At 38.6% G+C, this 19,213-nt stretch overlaps 1 protein-coding gene across 7 annotated transcripts in view; it reads left to right on the top strand.

The window, feature by feature from the left end:
- Positions 1 to 19,213, top strand: part of TRPM7 (transient receptor potential cation channel subfamily M member 7) — a 176,138-nt gene that overhangs the window by 83,439 nt on the left and 73,486 nt on the right. For all 7 annotated transcript variants that reach the window (XR_002824320.1, XM_023732465.1, XM_023732467.1 and 4 more), the window contains 2 exons: positions 2,069 to 2,203; positions 12,960 to 13,013. Coding sequence is in view for 6 of the 7 variants with exons in the window: in XM_023732465.1 (XP_023588233.1) it covers positions 2,069 to 2,203; positions 12,960 to 13,013 (189 nt within the window). In the remaining variant the exon portion in view is untranslated. The remainder of the gene's footprint in view (positions 1 to 2,068; positions 2,204 to 12,959; positions 13,014 to 19,213) is intronic.

Below are 19,213 nucleotides of genomic sequence, written 5' to 3'. Positions count from 1 at the left end.
CGTCTTGCCGGAGTCCTCCCAAATGCCTGCTCACAGGCTTTTAAGACCCCAGACACTACTCACCAAGGTAGAATGTAGAACAATGTCTTTATAAACTGTGTTATGCCAGTTGAGCTAGATGTTCCCCGAGACCGTGTTCTCCACATCCCTCCACCTAGCAGTTCAGTCCCTCAGGGAGTTAGGAAGTGTCCATGGAGCTTCTATGACCTTTCCTTGTAGAAGTTGTGCTGGCATCCCCAGTATTGTGTACTGTCTTAGCCATCAGCAAAGTTACAGCTTATCTATTGCTTATTTAGTATTCCCCCCACCCCTCCCATCCCTTGTAACTGACAAAGATTGTTACTTTTTGTGTGTAAACTTTTCATGAGTTTTTATAATAGAGGTCTCATACAATATTTGTCCTTTTGTGATTGACTTATTTCACTCAGCATAATGTCCTCTAGTTTCATCCATGTTATATGAGATGCTTCACAGATTCATCATTGTTCTTTATCGTTACATAATACTCCATTGTGTGTATGTACCATAGTTTGTTTATCCCTTCATCTGTTGATGGGCATCTAGGTTGTTTCCATCTTTTTGCTGTTGTGAACAATGCTGCCATGAACATGGGTGTGCGTATGTCCATTCATGTGACGGCTCTTATTTCTCTGGGATAGGTTCCTAAGAGCGGGATTGCTGGATCATATGGTATTTCTATTTTCTAGCTTTTGTACTTTAGGTGAAGGTTTACAGAACAAATGTTTTCTCATTAAACAGTCAGTACACGTATTGTTGTATGACATTGGGTAACCACCCCATGACATGTCAACGTGCTCCCTTGTTGGCCTTGGAGGACCTTTTTTTTTTGGTGAAAATATAAAATTTGGCTTTATTTTTAACTGTAATGTCAAATATATATATACAGTTATAACACAGAACAGAGTAATGAAAAATATCACAGAAAACATACCTCTCATCTTGAAATCCTGTGACACAGTAAGATATAAATTTAGTCTGTATACTTAAAAAGATGTTGGAGACCATATCTTTTGTTAGGTGATGAGGACTAGAAGGTAGATTGAAGCAGGAAATGATATTATAAGCTGCTGTAGAGCAGTTTTATAGTTGTGTGATAATCTCTGAACACAGAACAGAATAAGATTGAAAAATAACAGGCAAAAAAAATTAAGGTGTTGACTTTTATCACAAAGATTTTTTAGCATTTGGTACCAAAGTTAAAATATTATAGAAGCAACAGCATGAAATAGTATTATAGCTACCTTTATTGATATGCAGTGGAATCCGTACATTTCATGTGTCTCCACTATTTTAACAGTATTTGATTTTGAATCTGTTGACATTCTGTGAAGGAGTCTAAAATTTTGCAAGAGACAGCTACTAATGCTGACTGATACAGATGTTTTGTTTTCAGAGATACAATTTTGTCTAACGTTGAACAGTTTCTTCCAAAGTTCCAAAGAAAGCTAGTTATAATCTTACCTAGCTTATGTGATTAATTGTATTTTTTGAAAATACCGTTTATAACAAAACTGTCAGGATACTTTGTGTTTATATGTAAAACTGAATTACAGATTTTTCACTCATGAGCATCTAACAGTATAGTAGAAAACTGTGTGATATGTGGGACAGTTTCTTTTTGTTGTGGAATTGTCCAGCATATTGTATGATTTGTGGATTTCTGGACCCCATTAAATGTCAGTAACAGGCCCCAGTTATTGAAACAGTCTCTCCCAAAAAGCTTTTCTACAGATTTACGAGCCATTGCTTTAAGGAATTTTTTCCCCAAATTTACTTGATGATGGATGTTTTTGTTGTTTCCGTGTAGCATTTGTTCTCCTACAGAAATAATGTTTATGGAATGCTTTTTGGGAATGCTGCCCTAGACAGGTATTTTCATCTATCCTTACGTCTTAAGTCCTGTCTTTTACTCTTTTCCATCTTTCTAATTTTGTTCTAAAACTGTTCAGGATCAAATAGGTATAAATCCTAAGGACTTGTCATTTAGAAGTATTTTTGTAATTAAAACTTTAACAATATATTTATTAATTCTGATTTTTTTTTTTAGGTTGGATCCTTGGAACAAGCTATGCTAGATGCTCTTGTAATGGATAGAGTTGCATTTGTAAAACTTCTTATTGAAAATGGAGTAAGCATGCATAAATTCCTTACTATTCCTAGACTGGAAGAACTTTACAACACTGTAAGTCTGCTCAATGTCTTTGCTGACAGAATTTTGTCATTTTGGGGAAGTGTCAGTTTACTTAAATATATTCAGTCCTATTGATAAGCCTTTAATGTCTTGCTGGTAGTTTACATTACAGTAAATCTCAGTGTCGGTTAGCTGTATGGCATTCTAAAACTCTTTTCCTGTTTCTAGAGCCCTTCCCTACCGCCATATAGCCACATAAAAAACAAACATAGTTATTTCACTTGACATAGACCTTCTAAACCTGTAACATCCCTGTGTGCTTTTCCCTTCCCTTACCCCCTTGTTTAATCTATAAGATCAACTTCCTGATTCTAGGTTTATTATGTTTCTTTTGACTTCTTTGTGTAATGGGGGAAATTGCACATAATTTTTTCTTCCCTCTGTTTTTTTAAATTTTGTTTTGTTTTTACAGTCTTGGCTTTGACCTTGTGGTATCTCACTTTTAGCTTACATATTCTTTCATTTTTCTTAAATGGCTCCTGAAAACTTGTTACTCCCTTCACAAAGCATTTTCCATTTCATTTTAAATTTTGTTGTGCCACTAGTATTGAAGAGGGTAAATACTGTCCTTCCCCTGGGTTTTCTAACATTAACAGTATGAATTGTATTGAGCTGTGCTTTAATGAACACTATGACCAAATCCCTAGCTTTCTTACTTTGACATCTATATAAAGCTGTGTCATCAATTTCTACCTATTTATCTCCTTTTCATTCTTGATGCCTCTGTGCTACTCGGTCTTTCCCAGCATTGTCTACTGCAGTAATCTATTTAATCTCCTTGTCTGTATATCCTTCCTCAAATCAATTTTTTAACTAAATATTTTTGTAATCATAGATTTTGTATAATCTTTTTCCAGTTTAAAAACCTTTGATGGCTCTCTATTGTGTATATAATAATATCCAAACTGAGCCTGATTTTTCAACCCTTAGCCACATTTTGCTCTAGCTGCCTTTTTTATTTGGCCTTTTTATTCTCTCCTATATACAGTTTTTGAACTTCAGTGATCTAACTACTGTTCCCTAAAAATATAAACTTCTTTTTAAGCATTTTCTATTTCTGTAGTGCTGGTGTGTGTTTTCCAGCTACTTCTCACTTATTGAAATTTTATTCATTGTTTGGAATGTAGCTCAAATGCTGTGTCACTACCTCCACGTAGAACAGTGTTATAGTTAAGAGCAATTATATCTTCCCCTATGGGTTATAAATTTCTTTTGGGCAGAGATTATATATTTATTCCCACCTACCCCCTTTGTCTTTAATAGTACCTTGCACAGTAACATTGAACTTTGGTGCATCCTGTCTATAGCAAACAAACTTAAAAATTGAGTTATTCATTGCGCTGAAGTAGTTTATCTCTGAAACGTAAATGTAATATAAAACAATATAAATTATTCCCATTAGCAAAGCAGGTAAGTTTTTTAATTGCATACCTCAAAGTTACTAGCTTTAATTTTTGATTAAGCTTTGAAAAGTATTAAGGATTTAACAACATGAGAAAGCAGTAGTCTCAAACTTTTTGGAATCAGGGCTCCTTTACATAAAAATTATTAAGAACTCCAAGGGGCTTTTGTTTATGTGTGGATATTTACCATATTAGAAAGTAAAGTTCAGAAATTTAAAACTGCTTACCAATTCATAAGTCCATTAAAAGTTAACATAAATAACATTTTTTAGAGAAATTAATTTCGTGAAGAGTTGGATTGTTCTAGACTTTTGTAAATCTCGTTAGCATCTGTATTCAGAGAAGATACTTGAATTTTTGTATCTGCTTCTGAATTTAATCTCTTGAGATACCACAGATCAATAAGCCCTCAGAAAATACCACTGAATACTTGTGAGAGAATGAGAATGAAAAATACAAGTAACAGCTTAATATTATTAAGAGAGTTTTGATATCGTGGACCTCCCGAAGGAACGTGGGGGGCCTTTAGGGATTCTTAATCATATTTTGAGAACTGCTGTGCTAAAATGTATTTATTTTGTACCAAGGAGTTATATCTAATGGATTCAGATAAAACAGAACTCAGAAAAATTGTAATTGAAGTCTGTGTGTTTATATACAACTAGAGAAAATACACTAAAATGATTCCTAATAATTAAAAATATTGAGTACTTCTTATTAAGTTAGAAGATACATTTATTTAAGAAAGGAGGTGAGGCCGAGATGGCAGAGTAGTCATACGCTTCCTATGGACCCTTTTACAACAAAGACCCGAAAAAACAAGTGATTCAGCTATATATGGCAGTCTTGGAGCCCTGAACATCAAAGGCAGAGTTGAGGAACTGGACTGAGTGGCAGGGGGAGGGAGAGACGGTTTGGAAGCAGCGAGGAGTTGATAGACCTGACGTGGCGAGAGTCTGAGCCCTTCAGGCCTGATCAGCTTGGGAGTGAGCAGTGAGGCAGGCAAGCAGCTGTACTCAGGAGGCACGTTTTCCTCATCGGGAGAGACCCAGCCGCTGAGAGTCTACTCAGCCATCCAGAACCAGTGAGAAGCCGCCCTCGATCCTGCGAAAGATAAGTAATTGCGTACTGCCTACTGCACGGATCAAAAATACCCCCTTTAGGGAAAAACCTTGCACCCATTTACCTCCCTGCTCCGCACTGGATATGGAACCGGCTTCAGCAATTGCCAAGTCCCCTGGGCTGTAAGTAGGATCCATCACATGCCCGGAGCCATTCTCCCTGCCTTGGAGAGTGAACAGATTAACAAACGGGGAAAAAATAAACTGCCGGCTCCCGTAAGCCAGGAACCCAGGGTAGGCACAGCTCCTTTGCCTAGGCACAGGCATAAGGGATCCACGGACTTTGAGTGCTTTTCCCCATGCATAGACTTGTGTGGGCCCATCTTAACAGTGTAGGCCCTCATTACCGCAGTACAGCGGTATGTACTGGAACTCTAACTTCAACTGTTTGAGCTGTGAAGTGGCAGGTTCTTGACATTTGACACTGCTCTGCCCATGAAGCACGGTCTTCACCTACCCACATCAGGGGACTGAGGACTGGTGGCTCCACCCTTGCCACCTAGCCACCTGCAATAGAAGCCCAAGAATAAGAGGTGCCCCCCAGTCCTTACAGCCAACAGCATTAGGTGTTCATAGTCCAGCTGCAAAACACACCCACCTGCGCGCTCTAGGGAAGAGGGACACGCCTTCCTCCTGGACATTCGGGGACAGCCATCAGCCCCTTGCCTTGCTCAGAGTGTGTACCCCTGCTGCAGCCAGATGCCTGTGCCTACATCAGTCACACTTGCCTGTTTAGGACTGTAAGTGAGAGCCTACACCACACACTTGGTGGCAATCTACCTGGGCACCCGAGCTGAATCCATACAAGAGGAGTGGGCGGACTCCTGAGCTCACATACTTAGTAATAGATCTGACCACCTGGTGACAGGAGAGTAGAGCTTCAAAGATGCGAATAATGCAACTAGTTCATAAGAGCAGCCTATTTGGGCATATCAAAACAAAACAAGAAGCTAGGACACAGAAAGCAAACATAAAATAAATGTATATAATAACTTATTGATGGCTCTGAGACAACAGTCAATATCAAATCACATACAGCGGCAATCCATGATGGCTTCAGCAAGCTCCCAAAATAAAGAATCTAGAAATTTTCCAGAGAAGGAAAATCTCTTGGAATTATCAGAGGCAGAATACAAAAGATTAATATACAGAACTCTAAGAAATAAGGAAGGAAATTAAGCAAAATGCAGAACACACAACAGAAGAAATAAAAAAGATTAGAGAAGAGCATAATGACAAATTTAACAGGCTGCAAGAATCCATAGAGAGACAGCAATCAGAAATCCAGAAGATTAACAATAAAATTTCAGGATAAGACAACTCAATAGAAAGTCATAGGAGCAGAATTGAGGCAGTGGAAGTCAGAATTAGTGAGATTGAAGATAAAGCACTTGACACCAACTTATTTGAGGAAAAATCAGATAAAAGGTTTAAAAATAAAAAATGAAGAAATCCTAAGAATTATGTGAGACTCTATCAAGAGGAGTAACCTGCGAGTGATCGGAGTACTAGAATGGGGGGGGATAACAGAAAATACAGAGAGAATTGCTGAAGATACTTTGGCAGAAAACTTCCCTGATACCATGAAAGTTGACAAGATACCAATCCAAGATGCTCATCAAAACCCATATAAGTTAGATCGCAAAAGAAAATTACCAAGACATATTCTAATCAAACTTGCCAAAACCAAAGATAAAGAGAGAAGTTTAAGAGCAGCTAGGGGTGAACGAAAAGTCATTTACACAGGAGAGTCAATAAGAATAAGCTCGGACTACCAAGCAGAAACCATGCAGGTAAGAAGGCAATAGGATGACATATATAAAGCCTTGAAGGAAAAAAACTGCCAGCCAGGAATTATATATATCCAGTCAAACTGTCTCTCAAGTATAATGGCGAAGTTCGGGCATTTCCAGATAAACAGAAGTTTAGGGAATTTGCAAAAACCAAACCAAAATTACAAGAAATACTAAAGGGAGTCCTCCGGTTAGAAAATCAGTAACATCAGATAACAACCCAAGACTAGAACACAGGACAGAGCCACCAGACATCAACCCAGAAAGGGAGGTCACAAAAGTAAATCAGCTAAAGCACTGAAAATAGGGAAAAAGATGTCAGTATGTAAAAGATGACAACATTAAAACAGAAAAGAGGGACTTAAAAAATGTAGATATAGATTTTTCATATGAAGAGGAAGTCAAGGCGATATAAAGAAATAAAAGACTGGTATAAACTCAGAAAAATAGGGGCAAATAGTAACCACAAAGGAAACTAACAATCCTACAAGTCAAAATAAAAAACTAAGAAAAACATATAAAGACTCAGCAGACACAGTATCAACAACAATGAAAAAGATGCAAAGAAAATACAGAAAAAAAAACTCGGCACAGAAAATTAAGTGGAACAAGGAAACTGTGAACAACACACAAAAACAGGCATCAATATGACAGCATTAAACTCATACTTAGCAATAATTGTGCTGAATGTAAATGGACTAAATGCACCAATAAAGAGACAGAGAGTGGCCGATTGGATAAAAAAACACCATCCATCTATATGCTGCCTACAAGAGACACACCTTAGACTTACAGACACAAACAAACGACAACTCAAAGGATGGAAAAAAATATATCAAGCAAACAACAGTAAAAAAAAGAGCAGGAGTGGCAATATTTATCTCTAATAAAATAGACTTTAAAGTAATATCCAGCACGAAGGATAAGGAAGGACAGTATATAATGATTAAAGGGTCAGTACACCTGGAGGACATAACTATAATAAATATTTATGCACCCAAAGACAGGGCTCCAAAATACATAAAACAAACTGTAACAGCACTGAAAATAGGTATAGACAGCTCCGCAATAGTAGTAGGAGACTTCAACACACCACTTTCGGTGGAGGACAGAACATCCAGAAAGAAGCTCAACAAAGACACGGAAGAGATAAATGCTACAGTCAGCCAACATGATACATAAACATACACCAAACCCTCCACCCGGCAGCAGCCAGGTATACCTTCTTTTCCAACGCACATGGGACATTCTCCTGAATAGACCACATATTAGCCATAAAGCAAGCCTTAATAAAATCCAAACCATTGAAATATTACAAAGCATCTTTTCTGACTATAAAGCCATAAAAGTAGAAATGAACTACAGAAAAGGCAAGAAAAAGTCAAACACGTGGAAACTGAACAACTCCGTGCTCAAAAACTACTGCGTTACAGAAGAAATTAAGGATGGAATAAAGAAATTCACAGAATCAAACAAGAATGAAAACACATCCTACCAGAACCTATGGGATGCAGTGAAAGCAGTGTGCAGAGGTCAGTTTATAGCAATCAGTGCACTCATCCAAAAAGAAGAAAGAGCCATAATCAAAACATTAACCCTACAACTGGAATAAGTAGAAAGATAGCATTTAAAGAAGCCCTCAGGTGCCAGAAGAAAGGAAATAATAAGAATGAGAGCAGAATTAAATGAAATAGAGAATAGAAAGACAATTGAAAGAGTTAACAAGACCAAAAGCTGATTCTTTGAAAAGATCCACAAAATTGATAAACCATTGGCCAAACTGATAAAAGAAAAACAGGAGAGGAAGCAGATAACCCGTATAAGAAATGAGATGGGTGATATCACAACAGAAACTGAAATTAAAAGAATCATAACAAAATACTATGAAAAATTGTACTCTTTGACAAATTTGAAAACCTACGGGAAATGGACAAATTTCTAGAAACTCACTACCTACTTAAATTGACATAAACAGAGGTAAAACAACTAAATAAACCCATAATAAAAGAATAGGTTGAAAAGGTAATTTAAAAATTCCCAACCAAAAAAAGCCCTGGCCCGATGTCTTCACTGGAGAATTCTACCAAACTTTCAGAGAAGGGTTAACACCACTACTACGAAAGGTATTTCAGGGCATAGAAAAGCATGGAATACTCCCAAACTCTTTCTGTAAAGCCAGCATAACCCTGATACCAAAACCAGGTAAAGACACCACAAAAAAAGAAAATTGCAGACCAGTATTTCTTATGAACGTTCATGCAGAAATCTTCTAAAAAATTCTAGCCTATAGAATTCAGCAACATATTAAAAAAATAATTCATCATGATCCAGTGAGATTTATAGTAGGTATGGAGCGATGATTCAACATTAGAAAAGCAGTCACTGTAATCCATCATACTAATAAAAGAAAAGACCTACATGATCTTATCAATTAATGTAGAAAAGACAATTGAGAAAGTCCAACACCCATTCATGATAGAAAGTCTCAGTAAAATAGGAATAGAAGGGACTTTCCTGAATATAATAAGGACATTTATGCAAAGCCAACACCCACATCAGCCGAAATGGAGAGACTTTGAAACATTCCCCTTTAGAACAGGAACAGACAAGGATGCCCTGTATCACCACTCTTATTCAACATTGTGCTGAAGGTCATAGCCAGAGCAGTTAGGCTAGAAAAAGAAATAAAGGGCATCCAAATTGGTAGGGAAGAAGTGAAAGTATCTCTGTTTGCAGATGATCTTATACAAAGAAAACACTAAAGAAAACTACTGGAACTCTAATAGAAGATTTTAGCAAAGTTTCAGGTTCAAGATAAACATACAAAAGACAGTTGGATTCTTTTACACCAACAAAGAGAACCTTGAAGAAGAAGTCACCAAATCAATACCATTTACAATAGCCCCCAAGAAGATAAAATAGGATTAAATATAACCAGAGATGTAAGAGACCTATACAATGAAAACTAAAAGACACTACGGTAAGAAACCAAAAGAGACCTGCATAAGTGGAAAAACATACCTTGATCACGGATAGGTATACTGAACATAGTGCATATGTCAGTTCTACCCATAGCAATTGACAGATACAATGCAATCCCAATCCAAATTCCACCGGCATTTTTTAATGAGATGGAGAAACAGATCACCAGCTTCATATAGAAAGGGAAGAGGCCCTGGATAAGTAAAGCATTACTCAAGAAGAAGAACAATGTGGGAGGCCTCAAACTACCTGATTCTAGAACCTATTTTACTGCCTCGGTAGTCAAAACAGCCTGGTACTGGTACAACAACAGATACATAGACCAATGGATCAGAATTGAGAACCCAGACATAAATTCATCCACCTGTGAGCAGCTGATGTTTGACCAAGCCCAGAGTCTGTTAATTGGGGGAAAGACAGTCTCTTTAACATACGGTGCTGGCTAACTGGATATCCATGTGCAGAAAACTGAAACAAGACCCATACCTCACACCATGCACAAAAACTAACTCACACTGGATGAAAGACTTAAATATAAAATCAAAAACAATGAAGATCATGAAAGAAAAAATAGGGACAACACTAGGAGCCGTAATATGCGGCATAAACAGAATATGAACCATAAGTAACAATCCACAAGCACCAGAAGAGAGATCAGATAAGTGGGAGCTCCTAAAAATCAAACACTTAGACTCATTGAAAGACTTCAGCAAAAGAGTCAAAAGATAACCTAGAGAGTGGGAAAAAAATTTTGGCTACAACAAATCCGATCAGCGTCTAATCTCTAAATTCTGTGAGATACTGCAAACCTTCAGTAACAAAAGACAAATATCCCAGTTTAAAAATGTGCAAAGGATATTAACAGGCGCTTTGCCAAAGAAGATATTCAGGCGGCTAACAGACAGATGAAGAAATAAATGCTTGCAATCATTAGCCATTAGAGAAATGCAGATCAAAACTGCAATGAGATATCATCTCACCCCAAGAAGACTAGTATTAATCCAAAAAACACAAAATAGTAAATGCTGGAGAGGTTGTGGAGAGACTGGAACACTTACACACTGTTGGTGGGAATGTAAAATGGTACAAGCACTTTGGAAGTCGATTTGGCCTCCTTAAAAAGCTAGAAATAAAGGTACTATACGATCCAGCTGTCCCACACCTTGTAATATATCATATAGAAGTAATAGTCGTCATACGAGTAGATATATGCACACCCATGTTCATCGCAGCACTGTTCACAATTGCAAAAAGATGGAAACAACGTAGGTGCCCATCAGTGGATGAATGGATAAACGAATTATGGTATATCCACGCAGTGGAATACTATGCAGCGATAAAGAACAATGATGAAGCTGTGAAACATAACATGGAGGAATCTGGAGAACATTATGCTGAGTGAATTTAGTCAGTCACAGAAGGACAGATATATAAGATCACTATTATAAGAACTCAGTAAAAGGTTTAAACGCAGAAGAAAATATTCTTTGATGGTTATGAGGGTAGGGAGCGAGGGTGAGGGCTATTAACTAACTAGATAGTAGATAAGAATTAGGTGAAGAGAAGGACAGCACACACTACAGGGGTAGTCAGCACAACTGGACTAAACCAAGGCTAAGAAGTTGCCTGAATACAATCAAATACTTGGAGCGATAGAGTAGCAGGGGTAGGGGTCTGGGAACCATGCTTTCAGGGGACATCTAGGTTAACTGGCATAACAAAGCTTATTAAGAAAATGTTCTGCATTCTACTTTGGTGAGTGGCGCTTGGGGTCGTAAAAGCTTGCAAGCGGCCGTCTAAGATGCATCCATTGGTCACAGCCATCTGGAGTAAAGGAGAATGAAGAACACTAAAGATACAAGGAAAGTATTAGTCTAAGAGACAGGAAGGGCCACTTAAACCAGAGACTTCATCAGCCTGAGACCAGAAGAACTAGATGGTGCCCGGGTGTCACCAATGACTGCCCTGACAGGGAATGCAACAGAGTGTCCCCTGATGGAGCAGGAAAAAGGTGGGGTGCAGAACTCATATTCTAGTAAGAAGACCAGACTTAATGGTCTGACTGAAACTGGAGGAACCCCAGAAAGCATGGCCCCTGGATTCTCTGTCAGCCCATTACTAAAACAATTTCCAGGGCCACCTCTTTAGACAGGGATTGGACTGGACTGTGGGACATAAAGTGATCCTTGTGAGGAGTTTGCCTCTTAGCTCCAGTAGATAGAATGGACTAAATGGGCAGCTTCTGTCCAAAGGTGAGATGGGAGTGCAGATAGGATTAGGAGCTGGTTGAATGGACGTGGGGAATCAGGGGTGGAAAGGAGGAGTATGCTGTCACAGATTGGGGAGAGCAGTTGGAGTTATGTAACAATGTATGTATAAAGTTTTATATGGGGAAAAATGCAAAAGTCAATTTGTGGGGAGGGTGGTCAGAGAGAAATCAGTTTCTGAGTGGCTGAACTAAATAATGTTAAAAATAAGGTAAGATGAAATATCATTTATATAAATTACCAATTTTAGTAATCGTTAGATATTACATAGATCTTGAAAGCTAGGAGTGTCAAAACAGTTTTTCAAAAAAATAATGGTAGATTTACCCAGTAAGATTCAAAAATATATTACTAAGTAGAGTTGATCAAAATAGAAAAGTTGATTAATTTTAATTGATTATTATCATGACCTCTCATATTAAAAAATTAAAAGCATAGAAGTGGCAGAAAATCTCAGTACAGTAGAATTTAAGGTATTGTGAGTAAGCTACTTGATGTGTGCCATGCAGAATTTTTTGCAATAAATTCTAGATGAGTCAAAGCACTGCCTAGAAAGTTTAGTGGAATATATTTTTGCTCATTTACTTCAGTCTTGGTCTGGAAGATAACGTTTTTGATATGTTTTCAAAATACAGGATGCCATTAAAATGAGATGAGTAAGTAAAATGAAAACTTGTGTTTGATCCACGTTTAATGATATACATAAAGGGAAATAAGATGTTAGGAAAAATAAGGTATACCTTAATGTATAAAGGCTGGTTACCCCAAAATTTAAATTATTGAGATGACTTGATTAGTGGTAGAAACAGGTACAGATATTTTAACAAGAAAGTGAATGAGCTGCTCAATTACCAGTGAAAGAAGTGGAAAGATACTTTCTTAAATGTCTAAAATACAGAATTGTTAAACTTGCAATGTTGTCTGGACTGTTACAAAACAAAACATTATGTGTCATTTGAGTGATACTTTGAAATTATTCATCATGTTGGAAGTAAATATGGCTATATGAAATGATAATATTCTTTTTTGGTTCCATTTATATGAACATAACTTAAGGAAATAAAAGTAAGGTAATGTATATAACAAGGTTCATAAAAGTCCTATCAGTAACAAAAAGAAAATTGCTTAAGATATTTTAGAAGTAAAAAATAATAATTTGGTCTGTTTCTTTCTCGCTAAAGAAACAAGGTCCAACCAATCCAATGCTGTTTCACCTTGTTCGAGATGTTAAACAGGTAAGAGATTATTTTTGTTTTTGAAAGAATACTGTTTTAAACGCAGTAATTAAACATTTTATGATTCAGATTAATAAGTAGAGATTTATAAGAGGTATCAATATGTTTTGAGAAATTGCTTATTATGACAATTTTTAGATAATTCCCATTAGTTTCCTTAATTAAAAAATTTCCCATTCTTAAGGGGTACAGAGTTTTTGTTAAGGGTAATGAAAATAATTGAATATGAACAATGATTGTTGTATAACATGGTGAATGTAATTAATTTTACTGAATTATACATATAAAAAGTGGTTGAAATGTTTTGTAACATATGGTTTACCACAATAAAAATTAAAGTAGAGGAGGGGGGAGCCAAGATGGTTGACTAGACAGAGACACTACGCCGTCGCTTTGCAGCAAAGACCCAAAAAACCAAGTAAAGCAGATACAGATGTCAGTCCTGGAACCCTGAGCATCAGCTGAAGGGATAAAATCTAGATTGAACGGCGAGTAGAAAAAGAAACTGACTGGAAATGGCAAACAAGAAGGGACGGAGCTGAGGTGCTTAGCCAACAAGCCCGGCACAACGTGGCCATCTTGGGACAAAGACAGCCGTGATCCCAGGTGTAAGGAGTATAGGAGGCAACTTCATGGAATTCCCATCAAGACACAGAAACTGAGGAGACACATCCAAAGTAAAACCAGGCGAACAGCAGCGCAAACCCCCCCATCTTTGCACCTGAGACCGCTGGGGATAATAGCACAGCCTGTCCCTTCCCCCACACCTGGTCAGCTGCCTCGACTTCCCTGCCCACTCGGCCACACTGAGCGCCGGCAGGCTGCTATAGTGCCAACCTAGCCACCCATCCCTTCCTACTAGCCTGAATAAATGTGCCGTATACTGGTAGGCTGCCCCAGCACAGTTTTAGCTACCTGCCCTGCCTTTCCTACCCAGCCGCTCAAGCTGAGCGCCAGTAGTGTGCTCTGGCACAGACTGGCTGCCACTCCTCCTTTCCTACACTCCTGATCAAGTCCAGCATTGGCAGGCCGCTCCAGGGTAAACCTGGCCCCACTTCCCACCTTTCTCACCTTTCTTGCCTGCCCAATCAAGCCAAGTGCTGGTAGGCTGCTTCAGTGTGGCTTTGGCCACCCTGTACGATTGAGCTGAGTGCTGGCAGGCTGCTCTGGTGCTAACCAGCTGCCTGCCTCTCCTTTCAAGCCAAGCGCTGGTAGGCCGATCCGACATGGATCCGCTCTGCTTGCCCCTCCCTTCTCACCTGCTGACCCCACCAAACACCAGAAGACCACTCTGGTGTGGCTTTGGCCACATGCCCAGCCTTTCCTGCCTCTCCCATCGCCCAGCTGTGCCAAGTGCTGGCAGGTTGCTCTGGCACAGACCTAACCACCGGCTCAGCCCTTCTTGTCTACTGACCCAAGCAAGCAAAAGCAGGCTGTTCCAGTGCAGTTTTGTCTGCCCACCCAGTCCTTCCTGATGATGCACACGTGCTCATCTGCTAGCCTGCCTGTCACCGCCCCCCCAGCAAGGCAAGCCAGAGCGACTGCGTGCCCGTGCACTTGAACGCCCATCACCCACCTCCCTCGCCTCCCTGACCTGGTGAACAGAGGCATCTGCGCCCTCCTATGCCTAGCCATCCTTGCCAGGGCCCGCAGAACCAGCAGCGCCCCCTGTTCCTTCCAGCCACTTCAGCTGCAGGCTCAAGGACTTGTGGCACACCCTCCTCCGCAGCACACTCTAGCAGACGGACATGCTTTCCAACTAGGCATTTGTGGAAGGTGGCATCCTCCCTGCCTTGCCCCCTGTAGCTCCCCACCCACCCAGTAACTGGAGGCTTATGCTGCTCCGACCACCGCTGCTCAGCTCAGCCCAGCCTGCCTGGGACCATCAGAGTTTCTGTGCCACCCACCTGGTGGTGACCTCGGCACCCTTGTCCAGAACACCCAGATAGTGACAGTGTATATACACAACACCCAGTCCAGTGACCAGTGAGAATGCTTTCTGTACCCGTGCCCAGATGACTGGTTGGACAGACACATCTTACCGGAAGCACCAGCTACATTCTCAGCCGCCCAAGGCCAGCAAACAGAGGTGTGCTTATACTCCCACCCATGCGGAGATAGGAGGTGAGAGCTCCAGTGCGGCCAGATTAGTGACCACAGTAGCACACATACCCTGCCTGCTTGGATATATCAAAACAAAGCAAAGAAACAGGATACAGCAAACAACATACAATAAAGTCAATAAATAACACCTTTATGTTTCAGAGACAACAGACGATATAAAATCTCATAAAGAAGCAGGTCAGGGTAGCTCCAACAAGTGACCAAAATAAAGAACCAGAAAACCTTCTGGAGGAAGAAATGGTAATGAAACTACTTGATGAAGAATTGAGAAGACTAACATACAGTGTTCTCTTAGAGATCAAGGAAAACACAGACAAAACAATACAGGAAAACAATATAAAAGGAAAATGACAAAATAAGTAGACAATTAGATACCATACAAAAACAGCAGATCCAAAAAGCGCAACAGTAAAATTTGAGTAATAGACAACTTAATAGAAAAGTATAAGAGCAGAATTGAATACTGGAAGACAGACTTAGCAAAATGGAGGACAAATCCCTTGACACCTGTTTGTTTGAGGAAAAATCAGAAAGAAAGAAACCCTAAGAATTATGTGGGAAACTAACGAGGAAAAATTTACGTGTGGTAGGAGTTCCAGAACAGGGGTAGGCAATAGAAAACAGAAATGTTAAAGGTTTTTTTGCTGATAAAAACTTCCCTTATGTCATGAAAAACAAGAAGATACTTATCCAAGAAGCTTAGTGAACTCCTTATGTGATAGACCCCAATAAAAAGTCACCAAGATACATCCTAATCAAACTTAAGCAAAACCAAAGGCAAAGAATCCTGAGAGCAACTCAGGAAGAACAAATGGCCACCTACAAAGAGGAACCAATAATAATAAGCTCTGATTACTCAGCAGAAGTCATGTAGTCAAGAAGACAGTGGGATGACTTAGATAAAACCTTGAAAGAAAAAAAAATTGCCAACCAAGAATTACATATCCAGCAAAATTATCTCTGAAATATGATGCAGAAATCAAGACATTTCTAGATAAACAGAAACTAATGGAATTCATAAAAATCAGAACAACTTTATAAGAAATATTAAAGGAAGTCCTTAGGACAGAGAACCAACAACATCACACAACTACCTGAGGTTAGGACACAGAACAGCATGAGCAAGATACCAGCCTAGATAAACAATTCTCAAAATTAAAACAAAGCTAGAAGACTGAAAGTGGAAGCAGAGATACCAATCTGTAAATGACAATGTCTAAACAAAGAGAAGGAGTAAATAGTGTAGGTATAGAACTTTCAAATGGAGAGGAAGTTAAGGTGATATCAAGAAATAAAAGACTGTTCTAAACTTAGGAAGTTAAAAGTAAATTTCAAGGTAACCACAAAGAGTACGTCAAAATAAAAACCAAGAACAAAATGTCTTAGTGATCACAAAATGAACAATAAAATAAATGAAAAGAACATCCACAAACAAACAGAAATTACACAGAAAATTAAGTGGAACAAAGAAATCGTCAGTGTCTCACACACACACACACTCACACACTCACACACTCAGACACTCACACACTAAATGTAAATGGCTTAATTGTACCAGTAAAGAGACAGAGAGTAGTATAATGGATTAAGGAAATGACCCATTAATACACTGTCACAGCAGACACACCTTAGACACAAAGACATAACAAATTAAAAATCAAAGGATGGAAAAAAGTAAGCAAACAACCAAAAAGAAGCAAGAGTGGCAATATTAATCTCTGGTAAAATAGACTTTAAGGTAAAATCCACCATAAATGATAAGGAAAGAGATTATAAAATGATTGAAGTGTCAATTCACCAAGAGGGCATAACGATAATAAATATATACCAACCCAGTGACAGAGCTCCAAAATGCGTAAAACAAACTCTAACCACACTGAAAAGAGAAGTAGACACTTACACAATAGTAGTAGAAGACTTCAACAAATCACTATCGGTGAAGGAGAGAAGAACTAGAAGGAAATTAAAGATATAGAAGATCTAATTGTCACACTCAGCAAACTTGACCTTACAGACATATACAGAACATTTCACCCACCAGCAGCTAAGTATACTTTCATTTTCAGTGGACATCGATCATTCTCCAGAATAGACTACATTATAGGCCACAAAGGCACCCTCAATGAAATCGAAACCATTGAAATAATGCAGAGCATCTTCTGTGATCACAGCGCTACAAGGGTTGAAGTTAGTAACAGAAAATCAAGAAGAAAAGTTGAATATATGGAAACTGAATAAAACCTTACTTAAAAACCAGTGGGTAATAGAAGAAATGAGAGATGAAATAAATTCCTAGAATCAAATGAGGATGGAAACTCTGCTTACCAAATCATTTGGGACACAATAAAAGCAGTGCCCAGAGGACAATTTAGAGCAGTAGACATACATATCAAAAAAAGCATTCAGATCAAAACTTTCACCCTACAACTTGAACAAATAGAAAGCAAGCAGCAAAAGAAGCCCGCTATCACCAGAAGGAAGGCAGTAATAAAGATTCGAACAGAAATAAATGAAATAGAGAACAGAAAAACATTAGAAAAACTCAGTAAGACCAAAAGTTGGTTCTTTGAAAAATTCGGTAAAATCAACAAACCATTGGCCAAATTGACAAAAGAAAAATAAGAAAGGAAGCAAATAACCCATTGAAGAAATGAGATGGGTGACACTACAACACAACCAACTGAAATAAAAAGAATCATGACAGAATACTATGAAAAATTGTACTCTAAAAAATTTGAAAACCTAGAGGAAATGGACAAATTTCTAGAAACTACCTACCTACCTAAACTAACACAAGCAGAGGTAGAACAACTAAATAAATCCATAACAAAAGAAGAGATTGAAAAGGTAGTTTTGAAACTCCCAAGAAAAGAAACCCCTGGCCTGGATGGCTTCACTGGAAAATTCTACCAACCTTTCAGAGAAGAGTTGACACCACTACTACTAAAGGTCATTCAGAGCATAGAAAAGGATGGAATACTGCCAAACTCATTCTGTGAAGCCAGTATAACCCTGATACCAAAACCGGGTAAAGACACCACAGAAAAAGACTATTACAGACCAGTATCCCTCATGAACATTGACGCAAAAATCCTCAGCAAAATTCTGGCCAGTAGAATAAAGCAACATATCAAAAAATAATTCACCATGATCCCATGGGACTTATACCTGGCATGCCGGGATGGTTCAATCGATGCAGAAAAGGCATTTGACAAAGTTCCACACCCATTCATGTTAAAAACTCTCAACAAAATAGGACTAGAAAAGAAATTCCTCAGTATAATTATGGGCATTTCTACAAAGCCACCGGCCAACATCATCCTAAATGTAGAGACTTTGAAAGCATTCCCCTTGAGAACGGAAACCAGACGAGGATGCCCTTTATCACCACTCTTATTCAACATTGTGCTGGAGGGCCTAGCTAGAGTAATTAGGCTAGAAAAAGAAATAAAGGGCATCCAGATTTGGTAGGGAAGAAGTCAGAGTATCTCTATTTGCAGATGATATGACCTTATACACAGAAAACCCCAAAGAATCCACAAGAAAACTACTGGAACTAATGGAAGATTGCTCAGCAAAGCATCAGGATACGAGGTAAGCATACAAAAATCAGTTGGACTATTCTAAACCAACAAAGAAAACTTCGAAGAGGAATTCACCAAATAAATACCATTTACAGTAGCCTCCAAGAAGATAAAATATTTAGGAATAAATCTAACCAGCGATGTAAAACACCTATACAACGAAAACTACAAGACACTACAGCAAGAAACTAAGAGAGACCTGCATAAGTGGAAATCATACCTTCCTCATGGATAGGAGGACTCAACATTGTGAGCATGTCAGTTCTACCCAAAGTGATCTATAGATACAATGCAATCCTGATCCAAAATCCAACAGCATTTTTTAATGAGATGGAGAAACAAATCACCAACTTCATATGGAAAGGGAAGAGGCCCTGGATAAGTAAAGCATTACTCAAGAAGAAGAACAATGTGGGAGGCCTCAAACTACCTGATTCTAGAACCTATTTTACCGCCTCGGTAGTCAAAACAGCCTGGTACTGGTACAACAAC

Source organism: Trichechus manatus, unplaced genomic scaffold, assembly GCF_000243295.1.
Source record: "Trichechus manatus latirostris isolate Lorelei unplaced genomic scaffold, TriManLat1.0 scaffold00052, whole genome shotgun sequence".
In the NCBI taxonomy this organism is placed as follows: Eukaryota; Metazoa; Chordata; class Mammalia; order Sirenia; family Trichechidae; genus Trichechus; species Trichechus manatus.
This window is presented reverse-complemented; position numbering and strand designations above follow the sequence as displayed.